This window comes from Podarcis muralis, chromosome 6 (assembly GCF_964188315.1).
Source record: "Podarcis muralis chromosome 6, rPodMur119.hap1.1, whole genome shotgun sequence".
NCBI lineage: Eukaryota > Metazoa > Chordata > Lepidosauria > Squamata > Lacertidae > Podarcis > Podarcis muralis.
In genome coordinates this window covers 71,952,895-71,967,488 of record NC_135660.1, presented here as the reverse complement: position 1 = coordinate 71,967,488, position 14,594 = coordinate 71,952,895, and the positions used below count along the sequence as shown (strand labels likewise).

Genomic DNA, 14,594 nt, shown 5'->3' with positions numbered 1-14,594 from the left:
AACACAACTGAAAACAACCCTTTTCCTACTGCGCTTGTCATTTTCAGAATGAGAGGACAGCTTATGTGGATTGAAACAGAAAACACGTTTAGACTGAACTGTGACTAAATTCTAGTTACATTGGGTAAATTATTTTAAACCTTGCAGATCGTGGAGAAGCAAATATAGCCTCCCTTCAGTTTTAGAATTCCATCCAACTGCATGAGAAAATATTGATTATCCCATACATTGGGGGACCTTTATAGGGTTCTTGATCTTTCCTGGCACTACAAGGTAGTGAAACATTCCAAATCTTAACAGAGGACATATTGAGAAGCAAGTTTCTCTAGGTCATTCATTCTATCTTCCTTAGTAGCACAGTGCTATGCTGCTCATAAATCATACAAAATAATCAGCCTGTAGGCATGGATCTCTGTGGGAATATTCTCTGATGGCTAAGGACTTTTCATATTTAAGGGGAACAATATTTAAAAGTATTCAGCTGAAACAGAAACCAAAGCTGACTCATGGCTGCATTCAACTAAATTTTAAAATTCAAACCAGAAATGCAGTTCTCTATCTTACTTTACATGCTTGAAAGGCTCCTCCTCCTCTTTTCCTTGCTGCCTTTTAATAATGAAAAATGCATGATGTAATAATATTGGGTTGCTAGTGTCCCTGCCTCTACAGCAGTTTGCTGTTTGCTTACCGGCCAGAGAAACTGAAGTCACATAGAAATAGCCTCCTGATACTGTCTCAGACCATTTGTCCATCTTGTGCAATATTATCTTCACTGATTGATTGTAGCTCTCCAGCATTTGAGACAGGAGACTTTCCCCAGTTCTGCCTGGAGATGCCAGGACCTAAAACTGGGACTTTTTGCATCGAAAGCATCTGCTGTACTACTCAATCAATCACATGTTTGCTGTACTCCCAATCAATGACATGTTTTGCATTACTAAATGATACCAGGTAGTGCCACTGTTTAGAGCAAAAGCCATGGATTCTGGTGTGACACACACCAACAAGTAAGTACAGTGGTACCTCGGGTTACAAACACCTCAGGTTACAAACACTTTGGGTTACAGACTCTGCTAACCCAGAAGTAGTACCTCGGGTTAAGAACTTTGCCTCAGGATGAGAACAGAAATCATGTGGCAGCGGCAGCAGAAGGCCCCATTAGCTAAAGTGGTACCTCAGGTTAAGAAAGGTTTCAGGTTAAGAACGGACCTCCAGAACGAATTAAGTTTGTAACCAGAGGTACCACTCTATTATAATAGGTGAAGTGGGGGTATATTCCACAGGAAAGTGAAGGGAAACAGATTGTTCTTCACTTAACTTGGGGTGTTGCACTTGTGTGGATCTCTCACATATTTGGGTAGGTGGCAGTAAAGGTAAAGGGACCCCTGACCATTAGGTACAGTCGTGGCTGACTCTGGGGTTGCAGCGCTCATCTTTCTTTATTGGCCGAGGGAGCCGGCGTACAGCTTCCGGGTCATGTGGCCAGCATGACTAAGCCGCTTCTGGCGAACCAGAGCAGTGCACGGAAACACCGTTTACCTTCCCGCCAGAGTGGTACCTATTTATCTACTAGCATGTATGATGTGCTTTCGAACTGCTAGGATGGCAGGAGCGGGACCGAGCAATGGGAGCTCACCCCATTGCAGGGATTCGAGCCGCCGATCTTCTGAACTGCAAGCCCTAGGCTCTGTGGTTTAACCCACAGCGCCACCCGCGTTCCCACTGGCAGTAGGTCCCCTTTAAAGCAATAGATTTCAGCTTCATAAACTGCCACAAATAAAGTGGGTGTGTTACAATAAATAGCAATGGCTAAATAGAGCTATAACGGCCAACCGGTCTTTTTCAGGTAGGTTGTTACCCTGCACTGTGGTATCAACACAGTTGCCAGTCTCTCTCCTTCTGGTAGGTGGCATCAGGAGGAGGTCACAATGGCCAACTACTACAGCATAATGGAAGAGCAAAGCTCTCTTCTGATATTATCAGCAACACCAAGGGTCTCTCTGCCTGAAGGAGACAAGTTGGCCATTCTGGTGACCTTATGATGCCACCTGCCTGAAGATGAGTGGCTGGCCATTGTGACCACCTTCTGATGCCACTTGCCTGAAGGAGAGTTTCTCCATTGTGACCTAATGCCAGAGCCGGCCCACCCATCAGGCAGTGTGAATAAGCACAAGAGGAGGCACCCTGCCTGTCCCGTCACTTCCAGCACATAGAGTTGCTATTCATCTTTTTTTCCCCTTGAGTGAAAAGGTAAGTGGCAAAACCTTCTTTTGGCCACCCCTCTTGTCAAGTTCCATGAGGGAGGGCATTCTGGGACATGGTGGAAATGTGGGGCAGCACATTCCCATTTGACATCACCTCTGCCTAATACTGATGTTGATGTTGTCCATCTTTAGGAGAGAGAATGTGGTCTATGTACCCTACTGCAGCTCCTGCTCATCTGACAAAAAGACTAAAAGACACCTCATCATGGCCACATGTTGCCAGCCACTTTCCTGAAAAAGGTACCCATCACATTCCAGACCAGACTGCTTCACTGTTTTCCTCCCATATGGAAATTTTGCCTCTTCAAAGGCAGGGGTATCAGTTCACCAATGCATTGTTAGAGCTCAGGTGACTGCCCTCTTAACAGCTATATGTATTGTATGTGCACCTAAAATAATTGCTACTCCTTGCTTAGAGGAATAATGCCTAAATAATTTTTCAGAATCCATTTTAAAGTGACATACTTTCAGGCATACATTTTCTGGCTGCTATTGGGTTAGAAATTGGACAACTTCTCACTCTTCATCCTGATTATAAAATCCATTCAGATTACAGGACAGTAAAATAAGTTTAGATTTTGTGTGATACATTAAGGATATGCATAACAGATGGTTAATTAACATTATAGCAATTTCGCTTCACTGAAAAACAAATTCCTGAATATTTTTGTGTATGCCAACCAACATGCTGTGAACGTAGACTGAATTTTAAATACATAATCAGATTAATCTGACATCAGTCCACCCTGAGGCTGTGGAGCCTTATAGAAGTATTGTTCCTCATTCAAGAGAACAACAGGAGGAGGATATTCACTGAGGTCCAGCACCAAGGGCCTTCTGGTGGTTCCCACACTGCAAAGTGTGAGGTTACAGGGAACCAAGCAGAGGGCCTTCTTGGTAGTGGCACCCATCCTGTGGAACGCCCTCCCATCAGATGTCAAGGAAATAAACAACTATCCGACTATCCAACTTTTAAAAGACATCTGAAGGCATCACTGTTTAGGGAAGTTTTTAATGTTTGATGTTTTATTCTGTTTTTAGTCCTCTGTTGGGAGCTGTCCAGAGTAGCTGGGGAAACCTAAAAACCTACTACAGTGGTGCCCCGCAAGACGAAATTAATTCGTTCCGCAAGTTTTGTCGTCTAGCGAATTTTTCGTCTTGCGAATTATTATTTAGACAAAGGAAACAAAGTCGCGAGACGTTTTCGTCTTGCGAGGCAACTCGAAAACGGAAAAACCTTTCGTCTAGCGAGTTTTTTGTCTTGCGAGGCATTCGTCTTGCGAGGTACCACTGTACTACTACTACTACTACTACTACTACTACTATTCAGGCTGCAATCCTGTACCCACTGAGGGGGTAATTCAATCCCAAGATCTGCCAGGATCCAATGGATCCCCAAGCTCAGGTGGGTCTACACTGGCATAAGCCCCAAGCCGGAATGAAAGTCGATCATCCCAACTCAGAATGTTGGGACAACTTGATTTAAACAATTTTTAAAATAGCAAAAACAATTATGGGAAATTGTTTTTTTTAATATATATTTTGCTGGCTTCTCACTTCAGTTTCCTTATCCAGAACCCACACAGCCTTGCTAAACTATTTCCACTGTGGATTTATTTTTAAATATTACTGAACACAAAAGTGAACAAAAGAAAATCCCTCTCAAATAGCCCTTCTCCAAAAGGACATATAAAAGAAATCATGATTCTGGTGCAGGGAGCATGTGGGGTCAAAGAAGCCTGTTAAATTCAAGTGTAGCAGAGCTGTTTGGAGACTACAATGCATCTGCAAATGCATTTTCATAAGCGAAAAGATATGGAGGCAAGGAGGTTGAAGGGCAAGCAGGAGCTACTGTGAAATCATGTCAGGCATCTTCTGCATAACAATCATATCATTACAAGAGTTCTCAAAGTTACACAAACAGCTTGTCTGTGAATCCAATTTTATATGTAAAATATAAAATATCTGTTTGGTTCTCACTGTCAAAACAAAAATACAAACCCTTTGCCTTCTCACCTATGCATCTGCTTATCCATTTAAATTAGGCTCTTAATCCCATTCAGGAGTCTTGGATACACTGCTGGGCTTAGTGTCACAATAAGGTCCAGTATACTATGAGATCACTTCACTACATTAAATATCTTAGGTGCTTGATCAGTTAATACCATTCCATACCACAACTTCAAAGTAGAAGGTTGAGTGGTGAAGAGAAATGCACAAGTTAAGACCATTGTAACTTGAAAATGGCTCAGTTTGATTTTATATATAGTTTTGCATGCTTACTTTATTGTTTGTAAAGGTAAAGGGACCCCTGACCATTAGGTCCAGTCGTGGCCGACTGGGGTTGCAGCGCTCATCTCGCTTTATTGGCCGAGGGAGCCGGCGTACAGCTTCCGGGTCATGTGGCCAGCATGAAAAAAACCCGCTTCTGGCAAACCAGAGCATTGCAATGAAACGCTGTTTGCCTTCCCACCGGAGCGGTTCCTATTTATCTACTTGCACCTTGATGTGCTTTTGAACTGCTAGGTTGGCAGGAGCAGCAGGAGCTCACCCCATCACGGGGATTCGAATCACACCTTCTGATCGGCAAGCCCTAGGCTCTGTGGTTTAGACCACAGCGCCACCCGCGTTACTGTACTGTAAATGTTTGAATGTGTTTTCTGGAATGACTTCTATTGTCTCTTGAACTTGACAATACCACCACCGCACCATTGTCTAAAAACCACCAAGCTAAACTACCATTTACCATTTAATGCACAGTTCAAGAATCACTGTTATCTATCCCCTGCAATCCATCCTAATGCATAGTAAACTATGAAATTTACTTCAATGGGAGTCAGTGATGGCCACCAACTTGGATCACTTAAAAATACAAATTTAATAAATAAAAAAATCAAATTTAAATTATATAAAATTGAAGGGCAATTTTTAAATACAAATTCATGGAGGACAAGGATGGCTATGTTCTGCTTCCACTGGCGTAGGCATTAGGCCTCTGAATACCAGGTGTGGGTAATCTCATGCGGACCAAGTGCTGTTGTGCTCATGCCTTGCTTGTGGGTTATCCCATCAGCATCAGACATCAGACTCCTGAGGGAACAAGATACTGAACTAGATGGGCCAATGGCTTAACCCAGGAGGGCTGTTGTTACGTTCCTGTGCCACTATTGCCATGTTTGCACCACAATTTGTATTTTCCCCACCAACAGACTTTTCCATATGGGAGCTTGAGCACACATGTACAATGAATGATGCAGCCCTAATGGGCGTGGCATGGCATCATTCAGCAATAACAGTAGGCAGTGAGTACCATATACAGACAGTTGGCAATAGGAAGAGAAGCAGCAGACCTTTTCCTAGGCAAATTCTCAGCCTCCGGACTGAAACCCAAATCTGAAACCATAGTCACTCTCAGCCAAAACTACCTCACAATGTGATTATGAGCATAAAATGTGCAAGCAGGAGGAGAATTATGTTCACCACCTTGGGCTCCTTTGAGGAAAAGTGGGATATAAATTCAATTAATGAACAAATCTTGTCAGCATCCCTTCCTGCAATTTCACCCATTTTTCCAAATTACACCAACAATTATTCCGCATGGAAACTATTTTAAGGAAATCCTTTATTTATCTCAAACTCCAAAGGTAATAGTTTTAGGGCACAATTCAGACTAAATTGGGCAGCAGTGGTATCTTAATTGCCAAGTGTTTTGTTTTGTTTAGTTTAGGAATCATTGTGTTATGTATTCAGTGGCCTGTGTTTGCCTGAGCTTGAGTATGAACTAAGGATTCTTAGCCCAATACATATCCAATCACAGAATGTTTCAGGATTTGGGCTATAGCCATTGGCCCTTAACCTCTTTATGATTTGAAGCTTGGGAGTTTAGACACGTTGAGAGGGGGAGTGGCCCAGGCCTTCAGAAAAGTATATAAGCAGCCGCTTTCCCCTAGTTTTCCAGTTCTTTTAGTTCAGTAAAAGTTATTGCTGTTATCACTGTGTCTTGCTTCATAGGAACCCACCTACACTTCACATCATTTCACACAGTATGTTTTAAGAACACTGGAAAGTCACAGTTAAACACTGGGGAATTAACTGATTTAAAATATTTGCACTGTTCCTTTAGAATATTGATACATTTTTTTCCAAAGTCTAACATAATAAATTGAAGAAAGAGTAGGTATAATCACTTATGCCCTGATTATCTGCATTCATTCTATACAGAGGCTGCATGGAAGTTGCCAACATTCTGTTACTATTGGACACCATTGTGGAAGCATGGTGCAAAAGCTACACACTTTGATTTAATCTGATACCTCATTTGTCTCTCTCAGACCATAGCAAGTGTTCCAAAGCCTGACTTTGCAAACACATATTTTAGTTATGGGACGCGGGTGGCGCTGTGGGTTAAAGCCTCAGCGCCTAGGACTTGCCGATCGAAAGGTTGGCGGTTCGAATCCCCGCGGCAGGGTGCGCTCCCGTCGTTTGGTCCCAGCGCCTGCCAACCTAGCAGTTTGAAAGCACCTTCGGGTGCAAGTAGATAAATAGGGACCGCTTACCAGCGGGAAGGTAAACGGCGTTCCGTGTGCTGCGCTGCCTTGCCAGATGCAGCTTGTCACGCTGGCCACGTGACCCGGAAGTGTCTGCGGACAGCGCTGGCTCCCGGCCTCTAGAGTGAGATGAGCGCACAACCCTAGAGTCTGGCAAGACTGGCCCGTACGGGCAGGGGTACCTTTACCTTTTAGTTTATTTACCTTTACCATTTTAGTTATGCTCCTTATTGCTTCATATTAATTGCATGTTATTTGATATAGTCAGTTAAGTGACCCAACTCTTTTTTCCTGGGATTAAAAGACACTTGCATTTTCCAAGAAAGCTCCCTACATTTTCAAGTTAGAATTCAAATGCCAGACCTGTGTGATAAATTGTATGATAAATAATAAATTGAAGAAAGAGTAAGTATAATCACTTATGCCCTGATTATCTGCATTCATTCTATACAGATACTGCATGGAAGTTGCCAACATTCTGTTACTATTGGACACCATTGTGGAAGCATGGTGAAGATGCTGTTCCTCTGAATGCTCTTTCACCTGGGCAGAAGAGGACTTTGCTCCTGGAGACTGTGTAGAAGACAGCTGTTGATCAGGACAGGTGCTTTGGGCAGCTGCCGAAGCATAGTTCAAAAGGGCATCACCCATTTGGCATCTGTATAGCAGCCATCTGGTCAGTTTGGATGTTTATCCAACTTTATGTCATTCTTCACACAGAGAAAATTGTACTTGTGCAGCAGCAGGTGAGCTTAACCCAATGAGTGGTAATTCTCAAGATGGTACGTACAGGCTCCTAGGAGTGCATATATATCTCAGATTATGGCTGGCTGGGTTGCTCGCCTTCTATAAAGTTGCTACTGCAATCTGATAAGACTGTCATTTTATTGCTAGAAAGGCACTGCAACTTAAAAGCAAAAAGGGGGTTTGCTACTTTGACTGGTACCGTTCCTACTGTTTGTTTCAGTTTCTGAAAATTTAATGAATGATAGGGTAGCAAACTGTTATCTCTTGTATATTAACTAAGGTGCATCCCATTAATAACAGGAGTTAATATTATTAAAATGATGTCCCCAGAGACTATTTAAAATAAAAGGAATTGTGGTATCTGCATTGTACACAAGTTTAGACGTGTGTGTGTGTGTGTGTGTGAGAGAGAGAGAGAGAGAGAGAGAGAGAGAGAGAGAGAGAGAGAGAGAGAGATAGATCTTTCCAGGATGCAGAAAATCTTGGCTTATTGTAAACAGGATAAACAATTCAACTAGAGACAAATTGTTTGGCAAACCCTGACATTCAGCTGTCATTCTTCTGAGTGTCTTCCTGGAATGGTGGGTCTCTCATGTAGGGAACTGGAACTGATAAGGTCTTAACAGAAGCAGCATGCAAGGGAGTGGACACAAGATGGAGAGTGCTTGTTTCTTGCTTTTAGCGCTCAGAAAACTCTATTTTTGTTCACAATGGGACTGCAAACCCAGAGGAAATCAAGCTGCAAGAAGGATCATCTGGAAGTACACCACTTGGACTCTCTTTTTCTGAAACAGCTGCTTTACATCTATAGCTGCGGGCAAGGTAGTGGGTGCATGCTTTATTTATTCAAATATTTCTATCCCATCTTGTATCACTTGATGTCAGGGAGATCAAGATATAAATTACATAAAAGGGATGACTAACCTGTGGGCCAGATTCAGCCCAGCAAGATTCAGGAAGTGGCCCACCAGCCCCCACAGCTTGATCTCCTGATCTCAGCAGTGAGATTGGAAGATAGTTTTCTCGATTCTTTGGATTTTGCATTCTGCACCATACCTACCCTAAAGCTGAGAGGGGGCAGTTCTGGAAATGCTGCTTTTTACCTTTCACATATCTTTCTGTGAAGTGTAAAAGATTGGGCTACCACCCCTCTGCTCAGAATTATGATTGGAAAGGTTGGAAATGTCGCCGTTTGCTCTCCAAAGGTTGACTTCCCCACTCCCACTCCCAAGCTGTGATGGAGAGAAGTGGAAATGCTACCTTTTACTTTTCACAGTAAAATAGTTCCCAATGAAATTTTATATTTCATGTTCCATTAAAACTGAATATGACACTACAGTATCTGTCAGATTCACAAATACAGATGTACTCCCTTCATGGGAGATTTCACATTGCCTAGTTATCTGAGCAATGTAGGTTAGCCTAAATTCTGGGAGTGTGAAGAGTCTGCTTAAGAGCCAGGCTGCAAGGAGAGAACTACAAAAAAGGAGCACTAGCCAAACTGTTTAAAACTAGTTTCCTTTTGTATTTGAACAACATACAAGAATATGAACACTCAATAATAACAATCAGCCCTTCAAGGAATGAGCACCTTCCAATTTTGAGTGGGCATTTCACAAGCAAATTGAACACACACACACCAGCACTGAGAACTTCAGCTTTTTCTCATTCAGTTCATAACTAATTTCACTCTGGATCTCATATGCTTTTTCCAGAAATCTACTGGAGAAAGGAGTTAATATTTTGGCATTATTCATGATAAAGGACAAACAATACAGGCAGTTTGATCAACTATTTTTGAATAAAATGGCTTTGGTACATACCCTGTCTGTTTTCCCTTCAGTTTGAGTACTGGTGCGGCTGTGTGCATCATGATCGTCTTCAAGATCAGAGACATCTTCAAGTTCTTCTGGGGTCTGTGAAAAGAACATGACATTATTCTTATGCATGAACTTTAAAGATGTCATACACCTGTGACAGAATACCAGACTTCCGCCTGGACCTAATGTAGGTGGCATATTGTCCCCACTTCCACAATGAATGCATATGTAAGAAAAATGTGAAGAATTCAAGAACGTGAGCTATTATTTCAGCCTATTTAACTAGTTTTTGTGTAGCATATAATTATATAACTGAATGTGTACAGACAGACTGTTTTACCCCCATATTTTGCACTGATCATTCCTGATTTTCTTGGATGTTATATTTGTGACAGTTATGCATGGCTTACACAATGCAGTGTTGCTATCACAGAATGGTTTGTGATTATTAAAAACAAATGTTACAAAGTAACCTATGAGACTTGTAAAAGGAGGCTGATTTCACCACATTATCCTAATAATTCGTTAGGATACATATTAGAGTTACGTGTGTGCAAATGATCTCTCGCAATTCTCCAGAGAAATTGGGACCATGTCATCAGCTGGAGGTCAGGTGACCAGTGCTGCCTAATCATGTTGTCCACTTCTGTTTAATAGCTGACTAACACTTCAGCAATCTGCTCTCTTCTCTGCTATATCTCTGTACCAAAAGCACACAGCCTCATCTGCCACTAAGGCGTGTGTGCTGCTGTTGTTGTTTAGACATCTGAGCAGCTGAAAGTGTCCATTAGCATTCCATAAATCTTTAGTTGTTGAGGTTAGGCCTCAACTGAAGTTAGACCGCTTACAACCAATAAAAATTGGCAATGAAAAACTCTGCTGGCATTTGCCACTTTCTTTCACCTGTCCCACCCATTGCTCTAATTTTGGGGTAAATTTTGCAAAAACATGGGGTGGTATTCAACTTTTACTCAGAATAAACCAAATGAAATTGCTAGACCTCACTTAGTCATTTTCATTAATGTCATTTGGTCTACTCTTAAGTAAAAATTTGTTGAATACCACCCATAGTTCATCAGCTAGACACTTTGATTTAATCCGATACCTCATTTGTCTCTGTCAGACCATAGCAAGTGTTCCAAAGCCTGACTTTGCAAACACATATTTTAGTTATGCTCCTTATTGCTTCATATTAATTGCATGTTATTTGATATAGTCAGTTAAGTGACCCAACTCTTTTTTTCCTGGGATTAAAAGACACTTGCATTTTCCAAGAAAGCTCCCTACATTTTCAAGTTAGAATTCAAATGCCAGACCTGTATGATGAGAACGTCTGTGTAGGTCTGCCTCTAATCATTTATTTATCCGCACATTTTGAGTTGTGCATTACCAAACACTCACCCCTATTTGCATAGAAACAGACTGCATTTATTCAAATTGCTTTTAAAGATGAATATAACTTTATATTGAAAGAGTGATTGCTCATAAAGATTGTATGTGCTGAATTCTGAGCTAACAAGGAATTGGGTTTGACTACAATTGCCCTGTGTTTCTCCTGTTCTTAGTTTGATTTATGAATACCAAAAGACAAAACAGTACAACTCAGAGCTTTCCAAACTTTTCATGTTGGTGAGACACATTTTAGACGTGCATCATTTCGCAACACAGTAACTCAGTTTTACTAGCAAACCAGAGGTTAAACTAGCCCCTTTCCTGCCCCGGGAAGAGCACGGGGAGCATTTCCATGACACACCTACACACTACCGTGTCACAACACACAGTTTGGAAAGCTCTAGTATAGCTTGTGCTGGCTATACTAGAAGTAAAACTGGAAGTAAAACTGGTTTCTAGAACAACCAAGTCTAGCAAGAACTTGTTTGCGCAAACATCTCTCATAGCTTGTTTGAAACATGCAGAATGGAACACCTTCTAGTAGTTTATGCATTGTTTAGAAAAATATGCCCAGGTGACCCAAATGCTAAAATAAGTTAGTGCTGAGGTGGTGATTCTCATGTTTGGAAACCACCACAAGACTTAAAAAAATTACCACCACCAAAGGCTTTTTATTCCAAGACAGAGAATCCTGGATGGCCTCACTACACCGAAAAATATATAAGCTTTTGTGTGACATCTACAGAAATTCTGACCACAACAAGCTCTAATGACAAATTAGAACTAATGGTTGAACTAATTAAATTCTAGATGAAATAGTTTTATTACAGACATATACACACTTGCTTTCATTTGTCATTTTTCACTCCTGTCACCTAATTTTTGTATAGTGCAGCTGGCGCTACTGAGAGCTATAGCTCAGAACATCTGGCGGACACCAGGTTAGGGAAGGATGTCCTATGCTGACAGGCAGTGGCTCTTCAGAGTCCCATTTAGAGAGCTTTCTCAGCCCCTAGGACCTTTTTCCTGGAAAGAATATGCATTGCCCTTTACCTAATTTAGTATTCTGCAGTAATTCACAAAATTGAAAATGCTCATGAAATTGTGAATGACGCATTGATTATACAACATCCCTGATCCCTGTACTTTGAGAGTCTCTCTCCTATCAAACTGTTCAAAATCCTTCTCTTTGTGGGTACTTTTCAAGTTCAGTAGCAGAATATATATGAATGATGTGGCCTTGTAATTAGTAGTACCATGACTCTGTCTAGCCCAATACCGCTTACTCTCCAAGACCACAATAATTTCCATCCCCACTACCCAAGATCATTTTAATTTACATAATGAGAATGCAGCCAGATTATACGAAAGGCCCATCTAGATCACCATCCTATTTCCACAGTGGTCAAACATACATGCCCAGTAAACCAACAGACAGTGCTGGAAAGGCAACCACCCTCCCCTGTTGTTGCTCCCAGGCAATGGCATCCTGACTCTGAATATGCACATAAGGCCAGTGCAGGGCACTTTACTGCATGAAGTGAAGGACAGAGTGCTGTCTCCTAGGGGTCAGCCCTGCTTAGATAAGGAGCAAGAGGTGCAGGACTCTCCAGCATATGGATCTCCATACTGCCAGTAACACAGAAGAGTCATGGGACTGGGACATCTCTGCCCCAGGACTGGAGTGCCTACACCAAATGCTTCAGTTCTTGGCCAGCACTTGCATCTCTCAGACACACAGCTGCTTCCCAACTCCTGCAGTCATAGGAACAGAGGAGATGACAAGGCAGGTAGAAACTACAGAGCCACCACTGAAGTTCCTGGCTAGCTGCATATGGGGCAGCTTGGGAGGAGAGAAGGTAAGTACATGCAAACACCTGCTCAGATCAGGGCCTAACTGAGAGCAGGAATGGAGGGAGCCTCCAGTTCCTATACAAGGTCCAAAGTTAAGATGCTTCATTACTGAAGCAATGACTCTTATTCAAACTCCACCCTTCCTGACCTGTGGAAATGGACACATACCCTGCCTCACAAGTGAACAGAAGCCAATCAGCCTGGCAGTTGAGAATTACTTCAATCAGGAGCAGCCAACTGAGCAGTGCAGGCATGGCTGTGCTGCTGATCTTGCTTCCCAATGGCATGCATTGCTGTTTGTTACTTAAAGGGGGTGGGCTATGGCAATGGGGGAATCAACATGGTGCAGCTGTAGCCAAGATTGTGTTGGATTCATTCTGCCATTAACTCCACCATATCTGAGGGCAGTAGGCTACCTTAGTAATAGCAGGAGAAGCTACAGGCCCAGTCCTGCAACACAGCTACTCCCTCCTCCAGAGCATCTGCCACCTGAAGTGTCTCCTGAACTCTGCCCAATGGTAGGGCTGGCTCTGATGCCTAAAGATTCATGCCTAACCCTGAGCACACATACTTTTAAAACATATAACTGTCCATAGAGGAAAGCTATCATCTACTTTGGGCACTACACAACAGCAGCTGGTTGGCTACTGTTGAAAACGGAGTCCTAGCCTAGATGGAACTTTGCCTTGGTTCAGAAAGAGAATAAAAGACTACATTCTTAAACCACCCTGGTAAATATGAGCTTACAATATGATTGGGCAGGCTGCTCAGAAAATAAAATCCTTAAATTCTTAAAAGATAGCTTCATTATAAGTGTATTTGTTTTTTATTATTACATGCAGCAAACCCCAGATTTTACTGTTCCACAGTATACATTCTTTTTTACCTAATCAGAAGACAATCACTGTAGGCAAATATGCAAAGTCACTTAGCTGCAGTGATGGGTACAAGCTTAGACAGCTTTTTCACTTTTTAAAAAACAATCCTCAGACCCTAGAGCAAAGCACAACTGGTGTTACATCTGCAATGCAGAGAGGACTTGACTTATCTAAATCTATAATTTTGGTCTATAGCATGTAAACCGCATGTAAGAAATTGCAGGATTCAATCCTGTCTTGATTCAGTTCTATATTGAGAGGATGTTGTTGAAACAATACGACAGACAAAAGTAATGGAGGGGGTCCACTGTGGGAGATGCAGTCACTCATGCATTTTTTCGGTCTATTATGTAATCGTAAACATACACAAAGGTTGCCTCCAGACTCCAGTATTCTGTGGGAAGGATTGAAGTGCATACTAGAATTTTAGGTTTGTGCAACTCAACTGATTTAAACAACTCTATTGTCCCAGCCCAACCCCCACCCACCCCGGACTTTTTGCCATTAGATCTGAAATGTGTGGAATTATTAATTAACAGGGAAATGTGTAAACACCACATAAGCAAATCAGGATGTTCATTGTTGAATAACTTTCCTGCAAAAAACCCAGAATGAATGATAAAAAAGACTGGATATAGTCTAACCTGCATGAACACTGTGCAAGCAAATCAGGATGAATAGACCAAAACGGACAAGTATAATTTCAGCTCATGGCAACTACAGTTTTTAGTCAACCTATGCAGAGTTTTACTGAGGTTGCTGTGGACTGGATCAGTTGAGTAAGTGGTTGATGCCACATGCTGAACTCAGCACAGATTGACTTCTGACTAGATTTACACTGCTATCACTAGTTAGTTTAGTCAAGATGATTTTTTTATATATATTGCAGATAGTACCTTTTCCCAAGTCTGCTCCAAGCCCTATGCTCTGCTGACTTTGCCTTCCAAATGCATGGATGATCTCACCTAATTCTGCAGTCAATGCAAGGATGCCACACTGCTACTTAGGCAGTCATATCTATGCAATGACATATCTTAAACAAATGTGAACCTTTTCACCGAGAACTGAAAAATTGCTGGTAGGGATTTTTTT

General features: G+C 41.9%; 1 protein-coding gene and 1 long non-coding RNA gene across 9 annotated transcripts in view; one reads left to right on the top strand and one right to left on the bottom strand.

Annotated features, from left to right (window-relative positions):
- The window catches only part of LOC114597177 (uncharacterized), a 229,035-nt gene extending 218,118 nt beyond the window's left edge, over positions 1-10,917 (top strand). For 3 of the 6 annotated variants that reach the window (XR_013393275.1, XR_013393276.1, XR_013393274.1), the window contains 4 exons: positions 2,397-2,504; positions 7,265-7,557; positions 8,241-8,380; positions 9,402-10,917. This is a non-coding gene — a long non-coding RNA (uncharacterized LOC114597177). The remainder of the gene's footprint in view (positions 1-2,396; positions 2,505-7,264; positions 7,558-8,240; positions 8,381-9,401) is intronic. The other 3 variants (XR_013393277.1, XR_013393278.1, XR_013393279.1) reach the window with 3 other exon arrangements.
- CTNNA3 (catenin alpha 3) overlaps positions 1-14,594 on the bottom strand; it is a 554,150-nt gene that overhangs the window by 46,055 nt on the left and 493,501 nt on the right. For all 3 annotated transcript variants that reach the window (XM_077930540.1, XM_077930541.1, XM_077930542.1), the window contains one exon: positions 9,382-9,474. In XM_077930540.1, the coding sequence (XP_077786666.1) occupies positions 9,382-9,474 (93 nt within the window). The remainder of the gene's footprint in view (positions 1-9,381; positions 9,475-14,594) is intronic.